The 22,856-nt window shown below is 33.0% G+C and overlaps 1 protein-coding gene across 2 annotated transcripts; it reads left to right on the forward strand.

Annotated features, from left to right (window-relative positions):
• The first annotated feature begins 4,032 nt into the window (after positions 1-4,032).
• Positions 4,033-12,166, forward strand: LOC129217504 (uncharacterized). 2 transcript variants are annotated; one of them, XM_054851815.1, is made up of 9 exons: positions 4,033-4,156; positions 4,422-4,553; positions 6,000-6,107; positions 6,294-6,362; positions 6,909-6,980; positions 7,563-7,664; positions 8,130-8,353; positions 10,901-11,054; positions 12,015-12,166. In XM_054851815.1, the coding sequence occupies exons 1-9, from the start codon at positions 4,096-4,098 to the stop codon at positions 12,122-12,124; spliced, it is 1,032 nt and encodes a 343-aa protein (XP_054707790.1). In that variant the 5' UTR covers positions 4,033-4,095; the 3' UTR covers positions 12,125-12,166. The 2 variants fall into 2 exon arrangements, with proteins under 2 accessions (XP_054707790.1, XP_054707791.1); XM_054851816.1 differs by having other exon boundaries at positions 8,130-8,299.
• Positions 12,167-22,856: the final 10,690 nt, after the last annotated feature.

Genomic DNA, 22,856 nt, shown 5'->3' on the forward strand with positions numbered 1-22,856 from the left:
ATAGGTTATGCAAAATCCTATTGAGAAAGTTTTAAAAGTTCGTTTTCCAAAAAATTCATACCACCTACGTTATTTTATGAGGTATTTCTAAGGCATTCATTGCATTGGCTTGATACGTTGAATCCAGTTCATTTTGCTTTTAAGTATAATTATTCTGTTTTTGCACTATCATTTTAACACCCTTTTAAAATTTCATTCTTTTGGTTATGTTATTTGACATGATGCATTAAATCCGATTTCAAGCTTCTTTTTTTTTTGGACTGAATTTAAAATATTAGTTTGGTAATAGTGTTGGTCATTTCTATTTCCTTATTAATATGTACTGTGCACAGGGTTTTCTTAAAACTACTGTATTTTCATTTTTAGAGTTTAAAATTTAATATTTTAAAACTTTCTTTAAATTTGAGACAGGCTTTATTTTCTAGCCAAAAAGTATTTAATATTTTCTTCTCAATACACAATGGGCATTTTTACTTTCCAATATAGTGATGAATAATTTCGAAAAAGGAAAATTTCAGTATTTTACCACGAACATTTTAAGTAAAGAGGTCAGAAATTTTTGTTCCTTTTAGCCGATACTTTAAAATTAATGTGCATATTATGCTTGAAATTTTTAATGTAATTAGATAGCAAACCAAACTTAATGAACATAACATTTGTCTAAGCCGTGATTTCGTAGTAAAAGTGATCATATTAAGCACTGCAGTTTTCGTGTATATATTTTATTGTTTTACTTTCAGCAAACCTGTTATTTTATTACTCAAATTATGCTACTTAATTTATTAGACCTGTCAAACATCTCTGTTAAAATGCATCTAGGGCAAGTTATTTAAAACACTTTCACAGGTTTTATTTGTCTTTTGTACACTTATTCATGAAAAATATCGTAATAAAAATGTTCTGAAAATTGTATGTTTTTATGCTTTTGTAGAATTTTAATTTTTTCTTTTTTTGGGGGGGGGGGGGATGACACCACACATTACCACCCCCAGGCGTCACCTATGCTTGACAGGCGACTGTATTATGTATCGAGTACTCTGCTCTTTAACCTTAAAACTTTTTTGTGAGTCCTTAAAAAGTCCTTTATTTTTAAAAAAGAGTATGAACCCTTTACTTACACCTTTTCATTTTTACTAAAGACGTATCGAGTAGCACTTTGGCCGAGTTACCCAGTACCAATTATGTTTTAAGAAGAACCACCGACGCACATGTGATGAATTTTGAACTTATTGGAAGAGTAGTATAGACCTCCTTGTCCATATAAGAGAGTTTTTTAAAACTAAATTCCTGCTGAAATTTAATTAGACATCATTCAAAAAATTTTGTTTATGTCAGAAATTTTACAAAAAAATTATTTTAAAATTATAAATAAATATATAAAAGTTGGTAAAGTATTAATCAAGTTGGAATTAAAACAAATTATACCAATCTATTATAGTTCTAGTCCGCCAAACATTAATAATTTTTAAAAGCGGATAAAACAAATGTGCAGGAACACTGCAGACCAGAGTTGGGTTTTGGACTGTCCGAAATTGGTTTAGGACAGGACAGGTGGTTTTTACTGTCTTAAACTGTCCAAAACTATGCTAAAGCTATAGGGGTGTAATATAATCATTTCGCGTTTACTGCAATATTCGAAATGCATAAAATATAGACATTATTGAGGTTTAATTAATGAGCAGTTGATAATATTTTTCTCAAATGTTTATATAAAATATTTTATTTTAAAAAAAAATGCCAATAACTTGATTACATAAAACCTTCCTTAAGTAGCGATTGATAGAGTTATGAGAGGAAGTTCACAACATTAGGTACCAAGACAACTCATTTCTGTCCCATTTAATAACTTACACAAATGTTATTAAATGTGCAATACTTAAGCACAAAAAAAAAAAACTAACATTTTTAACGGTTTTTGCAAACAAGTTTTACATCATGTTTTAACGAAAATTATTTTAAATTATTTTTTAAATCGTAGATTAAAGAACAAGAAATTGATAAAACACTTGTTATAAAACTTGTGCTGTTCTTCTTTTAGTTCTTATTTTTAACAGAATGTAACTACACTAACTACAAAAAATTGTAATCTATTGCATTTAAGTCAAATATTGCACTATATTTTGCACACATGCATAAATGTCAAAAAAATTGATTTATGGGGGAGAAAAGAAACTTGTGCATACAAATTGAAATTTTTAATGAAGATTTTAATTTCTACGTAACTAGATTAAAATCGACTGCATGAATAAGTTACATATATATTTATACTTGAATGTTCACACTGAATGAATATACTAAATAGCCAAAAAAATAATTTTGACACATTTTGTTCTGATTTTGATGTTTTCTCACAAAATATAGTTTCTCAAAAATAGTTTTCGACACTTTAAGGCTCAAGGGTTTTGAACAGAATGGTAAAAACCTTGTTAACACTGCTTTCATTTGCACACATGCATAAACATAGGAAAATTTGGTTACTAGTATCAAAAAAATAATGATAATAAACTCATGCATACAAATTGAAATTTTAATAAAGAATTCAACTTCTATGTAACTAGATTAAAATCAGCTGCATAAATAAATTGAATGTTCTCATTGAATAAATATGTTCAATCTAAAACATTACTTTGGTACATTTTATTATGTTTTTGTTGTTTTCTCACAGAATACAATTTTTCTAAAATTAGTTTTGGTAGTCTCCAAAACCTTGCCAACTCTGCCTGAAACTGAAATCATTTCCGGTGAAATCAAAAGTTCTAAAACACGGAACTGTTACAAGAGGCATTGAATTTAATATCTACAACAAATATGTAGTCTTTCGAAAGTTTTTTTTAAATACACAAATAGTAAAAGATAAAGGGAGGGGGGAGGGGAATTGAGTAATTATGGTTCTAGGTACAAAATCTAGTTTCTTAAAAAATAGTTTTGGACACTTGCGTACAAAAAGGTTTTGAACAGGATGGTAAAAACCTTGCCAACCCTGCTTTCATTTGCAGACATGCAAACATAGGGAAATTTTGTTACTATTTAATAATAATAAACTAATGCATACAAATTGAAATTTTAACTAATCATTAAACTTCTATGAAACTAGATTAAAATCAGCTGCATAAATAAGTTGAATGTTTTCCATTGAATGAATTTCAATATAAAACATTACTTTGATACATTTTATTCTATTTTTGATGTTTTCTCACACAACATAATTCCTCTAAAAATCTAGTTTTGGGCAGTTTTAACACCAGGGTTTTGGACAGGACAATAAAAACCAGGGTTTTACTGTTGTGTCCAAAACCTTGCCAACCCTGCTGCAGACACTTGTTTCTGCGTTACAAGAAACGTCTTTTTCAGTGCATAAAATGTGAGCTAAAGAATATAAAGATATTCAACAAAAAAATCCTACTTTTGTCAGATGCCTTTAAATCCACGAGCTCAAACACGTGTCTGCAGTGTTCCTGCACTGTGCTTTTAACGTTGTTTTATTTCCTTTTATTTTTTAAGCAAAGGTATTTTTATATTTCTTATAACTAATTTTTGTTTGTAGCAAAAATCTATTTTGAATGTAAAAATTCTGTATTTTCTATACTTACCTTTTTTGCACAATTTTTAATAAAATTATTAACTTTGAGGACATTAAAATAAAGATTTATTACATTGAAGCATTACCATTATTATTAAAATTTGATTTGTAAATTTGAATATTAAATGTTTGCCGAATATTATGCTCGTGCTTTTTTATAAATTTTAATATCTGTCTTGGACAATATTCAATTTTTGGCAACTACTCGGTAACGGCCGAGTACCAAGTACTCGGCAAATGGGCCAAGAACTGAGTAGTTACTGAGTGCTCGGTACGTCTCTAGTTTTTACTATGCAGAATATTTAGATGTTCATAAAACTATAAATCATTGCATAAAATTATTTTTTCTCCTCTATATCCAGATACAAGATATTTGGTAGTTGAGTTCCCTAAAGGGCCTAAGGAAACAACGCCCGCAGTGGAAAACCGTTCCAGCAAGCTGGGTTAACGAACAGGAATTGATATCTAAATGGCCTAATGGGAAACCTAACGAAGTATCCAAAGCCATTAACGAGATGTATACCCCTCAGAGTACATGGAGCTCTTATAGATTGTCAAGAATTCTGTATAGATGTGGTAAATTTCATGCTTTTAAGTAGCTTATATTTCAATTTAACAATAATTTTTGCTTTTCTGATTTTATTAAATGAAGTATTAAAAAAATTCTTGACATAATCTATAGCAATAAAAGCTTCATGCAAAGCTTACTCTTCATAAGTGAAAGTGATCTTCTGTTACGCTATCCAATATTACTGAAATGATGAATTTTATTTCTTATGTTTTAAAACGAATAATTTTCTTAAATGAAATTGTTGTCACTTAATTTTGTTGTTTCTTTTAGATAATTTATTAACAGCAAAACAAAGAGCAAAAGATGCTGAATTAAATTCAGTAAGCGAATCAAGCCATTCGGATGAGCTTCGACATAAAAGAAGAAAAAGGAGGGGAAATCCTAGATACTTAAGTGATGAAAGTAAAACGTTAATTTTATTTAGCTTGTTTTTTATTTTTTATGTTGATTTATCTTCATAGCTGTGGCGCACACGAGGATGGATGGTCCAGGGGGTCGGACCCCTTCAATCGCCCTTCAGTTTTTTTAAATTGACTATAATCCTGTTAAGAAGCATGAGCTTTGTGTATAAAATAGATAAAAGTAGGAAACAACACTTATAAACAAATAAAAAAATGATAAGTTAAAAATGCAAACATGTTTCAGAGGCTTCCTTCCTCAGTGCAAAGCAAGCAAATGGGAGAGTTTAAATACAGGAGGGGGGGGGGGGGAGCAATCAGATCTCAGCGAGTGCTGAGGCAAGATTTGATGTATCAGAATATATAAACTTGAACCCATCGATTACGATTGGAGAGAACGGGAACAGCAAAAGACTCATTGCAAAGGTTATTTAAATTGCTCCTTTTTTTGGAGACCAAGATTATTTGCAGACCTACAACTGTGGGGAAATAGATTTTCTGGAAGCCTTTTATGTTTACAAAAATTTAAATAACCTTTGTAATGAGTCTTTTGCTGTTCCGCATATCTCCCCAATCTTAATCAATGGGTCTGATTAGTTCACCTGCCCCCTCCCCTTTTTGTATTTAAACTCGCCTACGACCTTGTTCCATCCCATTTGCTTGCTTTGCACTAAGGAAGGAGGCTATTGCCTCTGAAACATGTTTACGTTTTAAACTTTTCCATCTTTTATTGGTGCTTTTAAACATTGTTTCCTACTTTTATCAATAATACTATGTATGTAATACATAAAATAAATCCAAACAAAGGTAATAATTTCAGATTCAATAAATGAAAAAATAAAATTTATTTTCTTTCTTCCCCTGCAAAACAAACTATAGTAAAACCCCTCCTAATGTACACCCCTGAAAGGCGGACACCCCTCTTACTCGGACAATTTTTAATTCCCCAGTTCCAATGCAAATAACATTAAAACATACTCCAGCGGACACCTCTCTATTGCAGACGGAAAAAAAAATGGCCCGTTAGTATCCGCACTATAGAGGGATTTTGCTGTATATGTAACCATAAATTGTTCCATAATGATGACTTGGCTTTGATGGTTTTATTTTTCAATAATGGAAAAGTAAACACATTCATTCTTGTGCTTTCTGGTATTTTAATTAAGTATTTGTTATTAGTAAATTTTAATGAATTGTGCTAAGAATTAATTCGAAATTTTTTTGATAAATGTTTTTATTCCCAACAATCGATAAAATCTAAAGATTATGTTTGGATGCATGTTGGAGTATGATACAAGAATGGTGGACCACCCCCCACCCCTTTGAAAATTTCCTGTGTGTGTGACAGCTTATAATTATTAAGGAAGCTTTGAAAACCTGTAGAAAATCTTGCATAAGAAGAAATTTTCAACATGCTTAAAAATATAATCATTTCATCAATATTTTTCAGGCTCTAGCACAGATGAAACATCGGTAGTGGATGATCCTTCAAAACCATCCTTTTACGATACCACCCCTGCAATCCCCAACTTCCTTTATTTTAAGCGTAAAAATCAAGGTATGCCTGCACTTTTTCTGACACATAACTTTTCTTGTATATTGAGTTTTGTGTGTGAGCTTTTGCATGAAAGTTTGCTAGCAAGTTTCAAATGCATCGCATGTAAAGGTTGATTTTTAATTGTTTTTTATTTATGTATTTTTAGTCCTCATTTCTTTTCAAATTTATGTATGCATGCACTTTTAGGATCGGCAGGATTATCAAGTTCCAGCCTGCACTTTGATGATACTGAGATGAGCCCAACTCATTTTTCTCGTAAGGCAATATTTATGTACTTACACAGCTTTTTTGGGGGGGGGGGGGCAGCGTTGTGCTTTGCCTCCTCTAAATTAACCCTTTAATGCCCCTTGCTCCCACTCCTGTATTTCTCAATGTGCCATCCCTTTTTTTTTGGGGGGGGGGGGGACACTACTAACCTCTTATGACTTGCTTCTATTTTATTTCATTGTTTTTCAATCTTTTCCAGTAGATAGTTGTGGGGATCTCTAGAGTCTTTAAAATGAATTGTATGATTTTAAGATAAATTTTCATCTTCTCAGAAAAAGTAAATTAGACTTTAATAATTAATATTGTAGGTACAGTTATGAGTATTCTATTATACTCACTTCATCTTCATGCACCTTTTTTAAGCTTTGAAATTTATTCATTACTGCTATGTTTAACTGAAGTTCATTCACTAAGTGCTGTTAATATTATTGCAGGGCTTAAATGCAAAAGTACTAGATAATGATTCATTCTTGTAAGCTAATTTTTTTTTTGTTTCTAAATTTTTTTTTTTTTTTTTTTTTTTTTTTTTTGTAGAGTCAAGTGCAACATCTCCCAGTATAATAAGTGCAGGAAAAGCAAATATGTCAAGGAATTCACCTGTTTCAGGTACTGTTAATCTGTTTACTATGTCCTGTAATCATAGATTAAAAAGTCGACGTTATATTGTGCAGTGGGGTCCTTTTTGAGTTTTTCTAATGGACTTTTCCTGCTTTCTGTGCGAAAATTTAACCCATTAACATCTTTCATTTTGTTACATTTAAACAACTGAATATGTCCCCTCAGACTCTTTTTCTCCAAACTTTACATATTAAGAATTCTAACACGGGAATCATAATTTAAATTAGAAAGCCCATTTATTAACCTTGTAGCTTGCCGTTTGAACTCTTTTCAATAAACTGATGTATTTCATAAGATACACCAAAACGGAGCAGCATACTGAGGTCTTACCAAATGCTTATAACTGGTAAGATTAAGAGAGTCGATATTTTAATCTTCATATTTTATGTTTAGGAATCCTGAATAAATCGTAACTGATATGGTGTGAGTTTAGTGTCATTACTGTAATGCTTGAACAAAAACATATAAATGTGACAAGTATCTTTAAGGTTGCCATGTCTGGATGATACTAAAGGTTTTTTTTTTGCGTTGTTAAAAATGTTTTTCCCATTATTTCTTTGTTTTTTTCAGTCGCGGCAACGCCTAACAAAGCACCCCTGGATACCAGTCAACATATGATGCCTATGCCTTCCAGTCAACATAGGCCTGTGCCTGAAAAATCTAATAGCACCTGTAAGTTTAAAAAGTATAGAGGCATATTTTAAATGTATGCCATGCATTTTAGTTAATTGTGTCCCACCTGAATAAGCTCTAGGTGACATCATTTGTACAATTTTTCCTTCATTTTTAACTTATTGAGGATACAGTCTGGGGTACAAGTTTTAAGACGATTTTTGCCTGTTCTTGAGCAGAAATAAGTTTAGTAAATCGCAGTTGTTGTACAAAGAAGCCACAAGTGATGTCATGCCTTGAGGGGGAGAGGTGTTCATGAAATTGTGACAAGAAAAAGTGTGACATCATTAAAGGGTAGCCCATTAGTTAGTACTCCTTCAAAATCTCATTTTACTCCTTCAAAACTCCTTCATTTTATTTCTGAAATTGAGTACAAGCTTTTAAAGTTTTAAATGTCAATTATGCAAGTATATGAGTAAAATTGCATAGTTTTTTGTTTTTTCAAATTTATTCTCTTTCTTGTAGCATATCAGGAAACTGTTCTTCAAACCCTTGCCAACATCTCATATACTCTTGAAAGGATACAGAAACGACTGAGTAGGATAGAACTGCAAAGTACTGTATTCAGAGATGGAAAAGAAAACAGGTGCCCGGAATTGCCAGAGGGTGTGCAGTTACCTATAGCAAGTATGGAGGTATTTAATAACTTTCTGCTTGCTTTGGACAATGATGCCCTTTTTGTATCTCTGGTAAGTACCACGCAGTTGAAAGCAGGGTTTGAATTTTTTTTTAATTTAAACAAGATTTTGTTTATTTTTTTTTTAAAAATCTTCCAAATTTTGTAGATATTAATTACATTTATAAACATAATATATTTCATACAATGGAAGAAAAAGCAACTTTGTAGCTATTTTTTAATGGATTCAATTGGGAAGAAGGCAATTGTAAAAACTTCCATGCATAGAAGTGTTCCTATATTTTCCTATAAATATGAAAAACTTTCCTATAATTCCTATATTTTTTAGTCGCTATTTCCTTGTAGCTCCTATTTTTCCAACCTCGATCTTCAAACAACATGATTTCAGCTGGAATATATATTTTTTGGAAACATGCCAGCTTCAAATACATGATTCACCGAAAATTACATGCCTTGTTTTGAGATTTCAATCCTTTTGCCTTCTGTGAAGGTTTCAATTATTTTTGAAGTTGGTTAGCATAGTAACACAGCCACCTTAAGTCAGCCTATTTTATTTGTTACCTCCAGTTCCCCTCCGTGGATCTGCTTCTGCTATTTTCTACTCGGTTTTTCTGGAGCTTTTCTTCAAGTTAAAGTAAGAGTCAAGTTAAAGTATAAAGTAGAATTTTCCTGCACTTTCTGTTGTAAATTTTTTTAGGTATATATGAGATGGGGGGTGGGGGCATTCCCTCAGTTCCCCTCCGTGGATCTGCTTCTGCTATTGTCTAATTGCTTCTCCTGATGCCTTAGTTCATGTTCTAAAAAAACGGAAAAAAAATCTGTACTGTTTTAGGTACACTTGGGATTGTTTTTTAAACGGGGGGGGGGGGGGCATTCCCACAGTTCTCCTATTTGAATCTGCTCTTGCAATTCTCTCCTTGCTTTTCCTGGTGCCTTTCTTGAAGTTCAAGTTTTAAAAAACTGAAGAATTGTGCTGTATTCTGTTCTGAAAATTTTTATGTACATTTGGGATTTTGGAGGGGAAGGTACCCCCAGTTCCCCTCTCGTGGATCCGCTCCTGGAACTAATGGATTCAGTCAGCTTATTCTTGAAACTAGGATGTGATTTTGCTTAAAGATAAAGTTTCTATCATCATGTATGGTTTTAGTGTATGTTGAACAAATACTTTCTTAACTAAATTGTATGTAACATTGTGTACAAGAAAAACTGCAAATTTTTATTTGGTTCTGAACTAATTTTGGAGTATATGCAGTAGTGCTAAGTCTGAGAATCTGTTACACATACAAAAAGAGGGATCTATGTAGTCTGAAAATGCAAAATTAATTTATGAAAATAGAATCAACTGATTTTAATCAATGATTTAAAAGAAAAAATCTCTTAATTTAAATCACAATTTAAGTCAAGCTCAGAAATTTCAAGGAACCCTGGTTCACTAAGTTAACCAAGCTAATAATGCTTCAAAATGGGAAAATGTTTATGCTATTATTAGTCAATCAAATTTAATGCATAAAAGCGTAATGTTATTGTAAAAGGTGCTTAGCAGCTGCAGTTATGTGTTATATATATTTTTAAAAAATTGGTATCAGAAATAATTCTATAGAACTGCGATCTACAACTGGCAAGCCACAATTCAGGTCCTAATCGCAGAAAATCAGCTAAAAATGTTTTGAAAGTATGAATTACACAAATTATTTTAAAATATCTTTATGTAGACAACCATATCTTTAACCTTTTGGACTAAGTCACTTTTTTAGCACATTGGAAGTTATTGTGTGCCTGATTTATGTTTTTAATGGTTTACATAGATTGTTAGGGTTTTTCTGGGCCTCAATAACAGTCCTCAAGAGTGTCTGGGCCCCAGGTGAAATTTGTTGTTGATCATTATCATACTTTTTTTTTTTTTGTGAGGAACAAAATAGTTTGTCAAAAACAAAATCTGAAATTGAGTTAAAAATGCTGTTATTTTGAAAATTTGTCATTTTTATGCTGTTATTTACATTAATGTCAAAAGAAGCAAAAAATGCAGTTGCATTCACATAGTTGCCAACTTCTACGATTTAGCCTTACATTGTAAGATTTTCTGACGCTTTGTACGATTGTACGGTCTTATGGCAGATTTGTACCAGAACTGTACACTTCTTTATTGGATAACAGCATGGAGAACATTTTAATCTGTAAGAACTTACAGAAAAATTGCTTTGAACAAGTGTTTTATAGACGACTTTTCTAAGTTTAAGTTCAAAGAAATAAAAGTTTATTTACTTAGTTTGAAGTTTATTAATTTATTTATTTTTTTACTTATAAAAGCTCAGATCAAGTAAAGGTAAGGATTTGAAAATATTATAATGCTGTAAATTTTAATACTTTGCTTTATAATGGTCAAAAAAGCGTGGAAATATAGCCAAAGCATACATTGTAATATTTTTTAAGTTCGCATGTTGGCAGCTATGAATTTAATCATCATTCTTTATATTTTTCATTTAAATAAAATCAGCTTGTTTCTGTAAAACAATTAAATGGTTAATGTATTAATCATTCACAATTGCAAGATTATACAAATGAACTATTGATTGTTCAAAGTTTTTGTTTCTTTTTTCAGGCTTCATACTTATCCTTCAGAATTGGGCAGAACAATGTTGTAGATAGGCTACTGACATTTCTCCTTAGTGATATTTTCTCAACTCAGCTTAATTGGGCTGGTCGCAATGGGAAAAGAGCCGTAAAAAAAACCAAATTTGTGGAATTCATTAAGTGTAAGGACTTGTTTTTCTGTGTTACTTTAATATTTTAAACTTACGGATTATTTTTTATTTTGTATGACTTCGATTGCTTTATGTTTTTGTGACCATGAAATCAATATTTTAAAGGAATTATTTGTATGTTGTATATTCTTTTCCAGGGCTGTAACCAGACTATTGTTTCAAGGAATTTTTAGCCAAATACCTTTCTCATGAAATCTATATGATCATTACTATTTGTTTTCATATTTTGTATTCTATTGCTTTTTGTTAGAATAGATGCTTAAAGAGCATTAACATGAAAAATGAAAAAATATAATGCATCTTTTCAATGAAGAAAAAAAAATCCTATGTGTGCACTAAATAACTTTGCTACTGTTATTATTCAAAGTCTTTAAATCACTAATAAGGCTAGATGTGGGATAAGTGCAAATGAAGTAATACTTCTGAAATTCAGTTTCTTACACTTATAAAATGTGTTAGAGAGTTTGTTTTGTATTCAAGTTGCAAATTCAAAATTGTTCTGTAAGAAATGATGTGTACAATAAATACAGTGAAAATTTATACTACTGAATTTGTATTCTTCTGCAATAATGATAAAAAAAAAAAAAATTCCCTCCAAAAAATTTTTGAATAAAGTACCCAACTTTAATTTCTAAAGAAGTGGCTATTAAGCTATAAGTTTCTATGTTTCGTGTTTTTATCCCTTGTAGTGGCATGTATTGTCTTGCTTTAAATTGAGAGTTCAATAATGATCATGGTGTCTTTTATGTTTTTGATAGATTGACAGGGATAAGGGATAAACCTTTGATTAACTTGTTTCACAATGGGGGAATGTGATAATATTTGTCAAACCCAGAGCCATGATTTTATTGGTAAAATAGCCTTTAAGATAACATAAATTTTCTTGCATTAAGCCTTAATGTTTTTTTTTCTCCCTAAAGTTTTCTCATTTTTCTCCTAATTATTCTCCAGATACTGTTGAAAAAAACTTGAAGATTGCGGATGAAGTGGTAGAGACAAAAATTAAGTCCTGGTTGAAACATTCCTCGGATCGACTGAAGAGAGAGAGAAATAAGAACTAAAGCAGTATATATTGTGTAAATATTGTTATCAACTTGTACATTCAACTGTATTGTGTAAAACAAGTAAATAAATAATTACCAATTCATTGTATTAATTTAGTACTGTTCTCAATTATGTAAAAATTTTAGAGCTATTAGTGATCTTTTTTTTTTATTATTATTTATTTTTTTTTTATTTATTTATTTATTTATTTATTTATTTATTTATTTTTTTGCAACACTAAGCTCTGGATTAATATATTTCATTCTTTTAGGTTACTGAAATCAAGCATATGTTCATTCTGTCAAATTTTTTTTTTCTTTAATAGTCAAGATAAAGTTCTGATTTTAAATTGCCATTTTAATTGGAAACGAAATATTTCTGGATTCTTAATATGCTATTTAGCTTAATGTGCTATTAGTTGTACTTCATACATTCAGGTTTTAGACTTTTATAAAAAGGAAAAACAAAAGTGAATATGTTTTTAGCTGAAATTTTTTATTAAATTATGAACTAATATTGCCTTATCCTCATCAAACAACTCGGCTGCTCCATTGTAGGCAAAATGATTTTTTTCAACAGTATTCAAATAGCTTGAAATTGCATTAATTAAAAGTTTTTTTTTGTCCCAAAACGAAATAGCATTTAAAATACAAGGAAACTCTTATTACTTTGTTTTCTGTTATTTAAGATTGAAAAAATCTCCAAATATGTGTTGGGGGGGGGGGGGAAGGCTGCCTCACTCCCAACTGAATTTTTGCATTTAAAATTCTCATAATTATTTTTTTTCTTAAAGAAAGCCATTATCATCAATAGCTATTTTTTTTTTGCAGGGTGAGATGCCAAATTGAATTTTTATCGAAACTATAAAATAAGTTTTTGTCTTTTTAAAGCTTTAAGAAATAAAAATTAACATGAACCTAAGCAATGAATTTTACGTTTTATGACTACTGTGAAATTATTTTAGATAGTAAATAAAATAAATGTGAAAATGTATATAAACAGTTCTGAGGCTGCTACATTGTAAATCAAGATATTTTATTGACAGCTAGTTCAAGTAGCTTTAAATTACATTACCAAGAGTTATTTTTTTGAAGCCACTTGGTATAAGAAAATTCGAATAATAAATAAGAATTTGATCAAATCTGTTGCTTAGAACTTGAAAATTTCCAATTATATGTGTAATATAAGGGCTACCTCTTTAAAGTTTTATCACAGCGAACTAAAATTTTGCATTTTAAATTCTTATTTATAATAGCTATAATAATAAATTCTTATATCAATAATTTTTTTAAAAAATGGAAAGTCCTAAACATAAATAGACAAGTAAGAAGGTACATAAAATGATAATAAAAATTTTCATTCGAGGAATGCAATATGCCAAAACTGCTTTTCGAGCTGCTTTATTAAAAGATTGTTGGACTCGCCATTTTCCAAAGAGCTTGGAAAAAAATAATAGAATACAATGCACCAAAGCAACGAATGACATAATTATCTAAGAGTGAAATTGATCTGAAAAAAACTGAAAGACGTTCAATATATGTATTTTATAGTGATGATAGATATACTTAACTAAAATTGCTTTAATTGGCTTTTTTATTTTTTAATTTATATTTTTTAAAATTGCTTCATTTTGTCAAATAACATTGGGGCTGCAAACCTGATGGAATTTTTAAGTGAAAAAAAAAAGTCATCATTGTCATGATAAAAATGTTCGTAACTAAATGAGCTACAAAATGAAGTTAATTGAATTTTTAAAAAAATTGAATTAAAAAATAAAATAGTCAAATAAAGCTCACTACACAATATAAAGCACTATAAACGGTCACCCGACGCCGAACGGTCTGTCTGTGGACGACCCTAGGACGCCGTGAGACCGTCGCTTTAATGTGGGTTAGTCCGCCCTAAGGCGATCCTGGGTCGTTTCTGCGCCGTCCCTTAATAGTCGCCGTCCGTCTCCCGGATGTCAGACGGTGCCCTTCTGGGGACGTCTACAGACCGTTATTGAACCCGGACATGGGGGCAGACTTAGGACGCCGGAGAGTGACGTTGCCGAGACGCCTCTATCGTCAGCAGATGACGTCCCAGTGACACCTGGGCGACGACATTATGCTGAGTGGGTATCATTTTATTACCAATCTCTGAACTTTCAATATTTATTGCCACAGTATCCAACTATTTATTGCTGCTTTTTCCAAAGCTTATGCATAACGGCATGAGGTTGGAAAAGCGATATACGGTTTATTTTGACACAAAAGTTAATATTGTTTCTCTTGAAAGTTGCGTATGCTGTATCTATGTTACAAAAAAAGAAAAGAGAGAAAATATTAAAATTTTTAATGAACCATTTCTAATGAAAAATGTTACAACTATTATTTTGCAGAAAAAGTTTGCAAAATTACTGCATCTAGGGGTTCCCCCCTCCCCTTAAGAGCAAGGGTGCACCCCCTCCAAAATAAGATCCCATAACAGGGAAAATATCACTCGAAATACCCCCCCCCCCATAACAATTTCGATGGTGCAGTGCGCCATGACCTCCCCAAGGTGGGTACCCCTCTGCATCTATGTGTTTCGTAGTTGTCCCTACCCCCCAATTGGGAGCAGCACCCAGGATACCCCTTAAAATTTCTGTGGTACGGTTCGCACTCAAGGGGGTCAATTAATATGTTATCAAAATTAAGGTAGTTAGTACAACGAGGGGGCCTCCGTAGCTCTGTGGTAGAAGCTTCGTCTTCCAAGCCGAAGATCGTAGGTTCGATTCCCGCCTGTGCCTTGAGTGTTATTTCCTTCTCTAGTGTTGTAAATCTTTCCTGTGTGTGTCCGGAGGCAAGGCGCTTGGCACGCAGTCCTCTATCAATGTGAAGCTGTCTAGCTTCTAAATAAATAATAGATAAATAAAGTGCAACGAGTGGGACTTCAGAGGAGACAGCATGATTGAAATTTTTAGGGAGAGGAGGGTTGACTAAAAGTTGTCTTTGTCGTTTTTAGGGGATCTCATTTTGGGATGCATTTGAGGGGAGGGGATATCATTGTTCTTGAGGGGGAAGAGGAGCATCTCTGATTTAGGAAAGATTTTTTTGGTGCAAATGGAATTTCATAAAAAATGCGGAAAAACTGTAACGTCATTTAGTTTGTTATGATTCAAAATATATAACTTTAGAATACAGAACAAACCAGTTTATTTTCTTAAAATAATTTGCATTTAATGATGTTCACCATTCTTGAAAATACCAAATACATGAAAAAAGTACACTTAAAATCGGAAAGAACATACTCCTTCAGGAAGTGTTTCTAAATAGGAAAAATAAACTGCAACTGTATCGCTTATGGTATCGCACTTTTTTTTTGGCATCATGTTCGTCATGTTGATAAGAACTTGCCTTGAAATAGATGAAGTCGCCAATATGGTAACCATGGACCCAGGATCGTTCCTGCATTGACCGACGTGTTACACAAGTTGACCACGAACCAGACACGCTCAAAGTAAACATACACATACAGAAGTAAAAGTTGAAGTGAACAGTAAGAACTAATTAGATATGTCTTGACTGTTCGGCCGGTGACTACCGCAGCGTTCCATGATCTAGTCCACTGCAATTTACACAGGGATTCAAGTGAAACACGGCCGATCGCAATGCACCGATGCGATCGCTATTTCCCCAATTTGAATTCAAGTGTAACATTGCGATTGTCTTCAGTCCCGATTCCCTCGCAAAATTTGCAATTGCTCTCGAGCTCTTGTAAGTCTGGAAAATCTCTCGCAAGTACAGAAAAACATCAATGGCGTCTGTTTTGAATGCAAAGTTGATTTTAGAATTAATGGAATGTTATTGTTGAAAATTTTCAATTCTAAATTGGCAACTCAATGCAAGACTCGATTTTTGTTTACCATAGCATTTTTGCAGTAGGCTTCATTTTACATTGGAAGTAAAATTGGTTTTATTATCTTAAAATATGCGATACTTCTTCAATTTAACATTGTTTTCATCCACAAATGCAGTACTTATTTTAATTATGACTTAATACTTGATGGCATAATATTCTGCACAGTCATTATACTACTTCGTCGTTTTGAAGAAATCAACGGAATTTTTTTCCGGCTGAACAACAATACAAGTTGAATTACGACTGTGATGAGAAATTATAATTAAATTCTCTTCATTGTTGTAATTTTACTAGTTAGTACTATACTAGTTGAGAAAGAAAAAGAAAAGGAATTGTTGAAAGTGAGTAAATTTGTTTAACGTTCACTATCTTACTAATATGAAATCTCAATTCTAGGCTAGTATTTTTCAATTATTTGCTAAAATTGCATTTACTTGCGCATTATGTTACAATAACAAAATGCATCAAACTTAGCTACATGGCCCCGGCATAAGTTCCTACTATGACATGCATTGTACTCCCATTAAAAGGTAAATTGTGAAAGTCTGAAAACTGGTAAATGTCGACACTAGTCAATGCATATCAACATACACATACCAAAGGCATCGGTGATATACTTAATATTTCTGGTGAATCGTTAGTAAAAATCGACATTCTTTAATTTTGGTGTTTTGCAGTAACATATATGTACTGCATATCCATGAAAAAAAAAAAGTAATTGGCAGAAACATTTCGCTGTAAATAAATGAAGATTCAAATCCCGTTGTTTTTTTTTCCCATGAGGAAAAAAATAATGGCAATACTTCACAAAGGTGCATATGCAAAACATAGTCAGACAAGGGGGGCAAATTTCGAATTCAGTCGTTTAATACTGGTTTGGGAGGGGGTGATAGTGAAAAGCGAGCAGTGCCAGATGTTTAATTTTTCTGTTATTTTATATGTCTGTGGCAAATGTTGAAACTGATGCCCTCACTAGTGATGGGCATTATCGAGACCTTTTGATAATCAATATCTTTCTAAATCGAGTACTTGAGCGATTGATAAACCAGATCTTTTGAAATCGAGAACTCCAGCTGAGTCAATCAATAACCAAGAATTCGTGACAATAAGAGTTCTCAAGTGATTCGATTATGCCCATCACTAGTCCTTACCCGTCTACCTTCAAGGTTTTATATCAAGTTTGAACAAATTTGAAGAAAATAATTATGGTGAATTTTGCCGCCTTTCAGAAGTTGCCGCCTGTAGCAAGGGCTTGCTCCCATATATGTAGTACAGTCCAACTCACTAAAAACAAGCGCAAAGAGACTGCAGCATTTGCTTGTTATATATACCAGAGTGCTCGTAAAAAAAAAGGGTTTGTGGAAAAAATCATGAAAATTTATACATACTGAGTTATTTTTATATTTCAATATAACACCAAAGTTAGCTATTTTCTTTGAACTGTCTTATTTCTCTCTTTCTTGTTATTTTTTCAAGGATTTCATGATATGAAGAACATGGCCAATGGCATCTGCGGCTTAAAATAGTTTGAATTTTTTCTGCACTTTAGAAACTATTGAATACTGTAAGCCCCGCTTAATCGGGTAACGGATAAACGAATAACCCGTTTATACGAATAAAACCTCCTGGAACCGAATATTTCCCCATGGATGCAATACTAAAGATCCCCGCTTAATCGAGTAATTTCCCCGGATAATCGAAAAATATTAATCAGCTTTCACAAACAATTTTGATGAGAAACATTTTGAATTCATTAGAAAAAAATTAAGTAAGAACACTTATTGTTTGCATTCGACGAACCTCACCGGTCGACCGGTGAGTAACGGGTTACTAACCATAACGTTCTATCATCTTTCGGTTACCATTTTAAGCTGTTGATTGGTTGATTAAAGCACATGATCGGTTAACTGGTTGAGCCGGTTGCAAGAAAGCATTGAGTTAAACTATAAAGTAATATTTATTGCCAACTATCTTTACATTAAGAAAAATAGCGCAGTCGATAACCTGATTAAATAACACAAATAAATATTGTACACAATTTAGACGATGATAAATTGACAAATATTTAAAGTAAGATACGGTAGACAAGGAGGGGGAAAAGGGTGTCAGAAAGTGTTCCCAAAAGATCTTGAGCGAGCAATAGCCTATTATGGAATTTTTCAAAAAACAATGTTGTTCTGAAAAAAAAAAAGTGCCAAAAATAAAGATTTCATTACTGAAGTTGTAAGCTACTTTTCATAATTTTCATACGTGCTTGTAATATACTTGTTTATATAAGAAATTATTTTGTTATTTATTTAGCTTATTTCTAAAACTTAAGAAATAACACTAATTATTTCCCTTAAAAACTTGTTTTTTATTATTATGTTTTAAGACAAGTTGTAAATTAAAAAAGATAAATAAAATATCCCCGCTTAATCAAATAATATTTCTTGGAACCGACGATATTCGATTAAGCCGGTCTGACAGTATGTCCAAGGCTTAAGGCTTAGAGCTACAATATCCTTGGAAGTATATCTCGGAAATGATTTAACATTCGCTTCAACAGTTTCTAAATCCTCCTAAACTCCACAAATTTTTTTTAAAAAGGCTGTGTCACTTTTTCTCAGGATTTATGTCTTTTTTTTTTTTTAATTTAAAACGTTAATGAAATTTTTCGAGAAATAGAATAATGTTTTCTGCAGTGGAAATTGACAGAAATTTTATGACTGACAAAAATATTGCTCGCTTAAAGCGGGGTTTGCTCGATAAGGTGAGTTACACTCTTATAGGCCAAAAGTACCAGCCATTGTACCAGCCAAAGCTTTTTGATTCCCTCGCTAAATCCAAGTTCTCGTTAAAACAGGGCTCGTTATAAGCAAATTCGACTGTATTAACCAGATACACTACAAGAAATGGTTCCGTAGGTAATTTAGACCTTTTAGGAAATAGGCAAGTGCTCGAACAAGATGCAGGCGCGGATCCACGGGAGGGGAACTGGGGGAACGTTCCCCCTCCAAAATCCCAAGTGTACCTAAAAATTTGCAAAAGAGAGTACGGGAAAATAATTCCATTTTTCAAAACTTGAACTATAAGAAAGGCGCAAGAAAAAGATAGGAGAGAATTGCAAAAGTGGATCTAAAGAGGAGAACTGGGGAATGTTCCCCTCTTCTCTGCATAAAAATAAATAAATAAATAAAGACAAACCTGTTTAAATTGTTTTTTGCATTTATTTGGTGAAGGATTGATCATTATATTTAAAGCTACTGCAATTCAGTGGCGCTATTAGAGGTGGAGGCTGGAGGGGGGGGGGACACAGGGCGACAGGATCCGTGATCCCCCCAGAAGGCCGAGTAGAATGTTTTTGTAAAACATTTCCTATAATTAAAGAGAACAATAGAACGTACCTTGGAAACAGTCGCCTTTTTTAGTCGGTCTAAAAATAAGAAAGTCTTCATAATGTCAGAAGTCCGCTTCCTCTGCCAATACCTTTAAAACTCGTCTCAAATCTTGTTTTCAGGACTTCAATTTTGAAAATTTTAAAGGGGAGAACTACCTAACACCTCGCATTCTAATAACATCGAGAATCGTTTAAAATTGCTTTTTTGGAGTTTCAATTTTGAAAAATTGCCAAACCCCTGACGTTACCAAATATGGTCTACAGTCATTTTTTTAAGATGTCGATAACGAAAAATTTCCGGACAAGGGTCCGAATGCTCCTGTAGAAAATCTGAACATTAAAAAATTAAGGTTTTGAAAAATTTAATGGGGAAAGCGTTTAAATCCTTTATCACCGAATATCGTTCAAAAACTTCGTTTTCTAGGACTTCAATTTCGAAACATTTTTTGGGAAAAGCCCCAGAACCGTGCTGCTCGATGTATTGTCAAAGTTAGTCTGTAACTGCGTTTTTGGAAATTCAATTTCAGAAAATTTAGCGGAGGGATTTTCGATTTAAATCTATTTTACAAAAAAACGGAGGCAGCCCCCCAAAAAAATCTCATCTCTGACCCTACCGTCAATAAATATCGCCTATAATTGCGTTTTTAAAACTTTAATTTCCGCAGGTGGCCCCCAAACCTTTCTTTTTCGTAACATCACCAGAGGCCGTCTAAAACTGCGTCCTTAAGACTAAAATTTCAACATTTTTTTTCAACAACCGCCCTATCAGATGGTGAAAATTTTAAAAGTGCACCCTCTATAAAACTTTTGTGGTTGAACCACTGGTGCAAATATTATTTCCTTTAAGCACATACAAATATAAAAATGAACAAAGTTTTTAAACTAATTATTTAAGAATTGTACTTTTAGAATTTGTAATGAATACATTTTTTTCATAAGAGGCATTAAGAAGCAGTAGATACGTTGTAAAACCCAATATTTATGGTTATTTTTTAATGAGTAATTTCATATAACTCCCCCACCCCCATAAACATACTTGCTAGAAAAGTTCCCCTCCCAAATCCATAGTCTGGATCCGCCCCTGACAAGATGTGCAGAAACAACTTCTGCCGTAGCCTCTGATAGGATGGAAACAGCATTGTATCCTCGATGGCTATGTTTTTGCCCATTTACTTCAAAATTTACACAGTCGGTGGCTGCAGCTGAGTTTTGCATCTAGTTATATTATAACATGCTTCCTTCGCCCTGGATCCGGCACTTGATGTATGAGAGAATAACCTGCAATTGTACCAGACAGTCTGTTTATCACATCCAAAGACTGCAGTTTGGTTCTTATTAGAACTCATCAGTCTGGAATAGTGTGAACAACAAAGCTGGAGGCAGATATAACTCATTCGAGCTGAGAACGCCAACAAACTGGTAGACAAAGTAAATTTATCTCACCAGTGAGTGTCCGCAGCATGGTGCGATTGACATGTGGCGGGTTATACAGCATGTAGCTCTGTAATACTACATGAAGTACATATGGCTGGTTTAAGGCCAATGTATGCCTTTACGTGCGGCAGTGATGGGAAAATTGTATTACAGCAATGCATTTGAATTTTTAAATCTCAGACTTGTTTACGCAGGGCCAACGAGAGACCATTGCAGCCTAGTCGAAAACTAGGGGTCACAGCTCAGAGTTTTATGAGGAGAGTGGGGGCTGGGGACCAAACTAACAACAGGTTCGCCTTGGCTCTCAGCTGCCCTGCTTTTACCCCAAAAGCAAACCAATTTCCACTATTACTCCGTATCCCTGAAACAGCTATAGTCTAGAGGGAGAAAGATTCCAAATTCCTAGAATTTCAAAGCTTCCAACTTGTATCTCCTAACCTAAAATTGGCCTGACACTGCAAGCTCGGTTATAAGTAAACCTTCACCTCCATATAAAAAATTTCTCGTTATGCTACATTGCCCAAAAACACCCCTTTGTGTCCATTTCCAGGGCTAGCAGGCCCCTTGTGAGCCAGCTTCAAAGTTTTTGCCTGGCACATGGCTGTCCAAAGAGAAGGATGAGCAGGGCATCCCCCGTCGGGCGGGAGTGAAGACATGACAGCGAGCTCTAAACTGAGCTTTAGCTGCATTAAAATGTATTCTTTTTACTTTTATTCAGTACTAGTGGTACCCACACGGCTTTGCCTATAGTAGAAAATTAAAAGATCATTTGGTTCGTCTTTATATTTAAATAATGTATGGTGAATTTCTCGCCAATTCGCTTGCCCATGTTACAGTTCCGCGTTATGATGATTTCGTAATTTACTATTCCACATTGTAATAATTTGTTCGGGGAAATTTTCTGAAAATTGGAATAGAAAAAGAACAAAATTGAATTTTTTAAAAATTGCTTCGAGGTGCACACCCTCATACTATAAACTTTGCTAAATTTCATGAAAATTGGCCAAATGGTCTAGGTGCTATGCGAGTCATAGAGATCCAGACAGAGAGACTTTCAGCTTTATTATTAGTACAGATTTAATTTAAAATACTAACACATTCCTATCTTTTTTAATAAAAGGAAAGATAACATGGTCAGTCTCTTTGGACGGCCCTGCCCCTGCTTTCCTACCCTCTGTGCGGCCTTGGTCAGGCCCGGATCTACATACTCGCAGACCCTGCAGTGTGTGTGGGGGGAGGGGGCATGCCACTGAAAGTGCCCCCCGGCCCTTAGTTACATAGAAATTTAGTAGGCAGTTAGCCGCCGTGCTGATTTTTGACAGGGGGCGTCAAAATTGATAGATTCGGGCCTGGCCCTGGTCATACTGTGTTCTTTCATTGTTCGTATTACAGTTCATGTAGGTGTAATTAGTTTTATAATTTTGTATTTGAATAAAATTTCTTTTTTGAAGCTACACTTATTTCAGGGTAACAAGAAATTAGTTTACATTTTACTGATGAAAAAACAACTGACTTCCCTTAATAACAAAGAAGATATACTGCAATCACACCTGTTTAAACGAAATCAAAGAGACCTATTATGATCTAGATGAACTAAAATAAGTAAAATACAGTAAAAATGTGTTTAGTTGAAGTAAAAAGAACTTATCTCTGCACAATGTGTATCAGCATTTCAAAACTCGATGTATCTTATCAATGTGATTATTTGTAACTATTCTAGAAATTGGCTCCAACTTTTGAATTTAAACTTGTACATAACCCAAACTATTAACAAAAACTCTCATTTTGCTTCATAAGTAAACATATTTTTACTTACTACTTGTGCAAATGTATTCAACGAAGGGAAACAAACATGTTCAAATCAAACAGATATTACAATAGGCAGTTTAAATTCAAAATTCTCTAAGTATTATTCAATTGTCGTTGTGAGAAGATTATTTGAAAATCTTTGATCCTCATCAGATTCATTCTCATCGGATGATTATCAAATCGTAATTTTGCTTTAAACATCATGCGTTTTATTCAAAACAAATACAATATGCATGTGGAACATA

Source organism: Uloborus diversus, chromosome 2 (assembly GCF_026930045.1).
Source record: "Uloborus diversus isolate 005 chromosome 2, Udiv.v.3.1, whole genome shotgun sequence".
Lineage (NCBI taxonomy): Eukaryota > Metazoa > Arthropoda > Arachnida > Araneae > Uloboridae > Uloborus > Uloborus diversus.

Coding starts and splice junctions, on each gene's coding strand:
- LOC129217504 (XM_054851815.1), top strand. CDS start 4,096: ATGTATACCCCTCAGAGTACATGGAGCTCTTATAGATTGTCAAGAATT. Junction 4,157..4,421: donor AAGAATTCTGTATAGATGTG/GTAAATTTCATG, acceptor TGTTTCTTTTAG/ATAATTTATTAACAGCAAAA. Junction 11,055..12,014: donor ATTTGTGGAATTCATTAAGT/GTAAGGACTTGT, acceptor ATTATTCTCCAG/ATACTGTTGAAAAAAACTTG.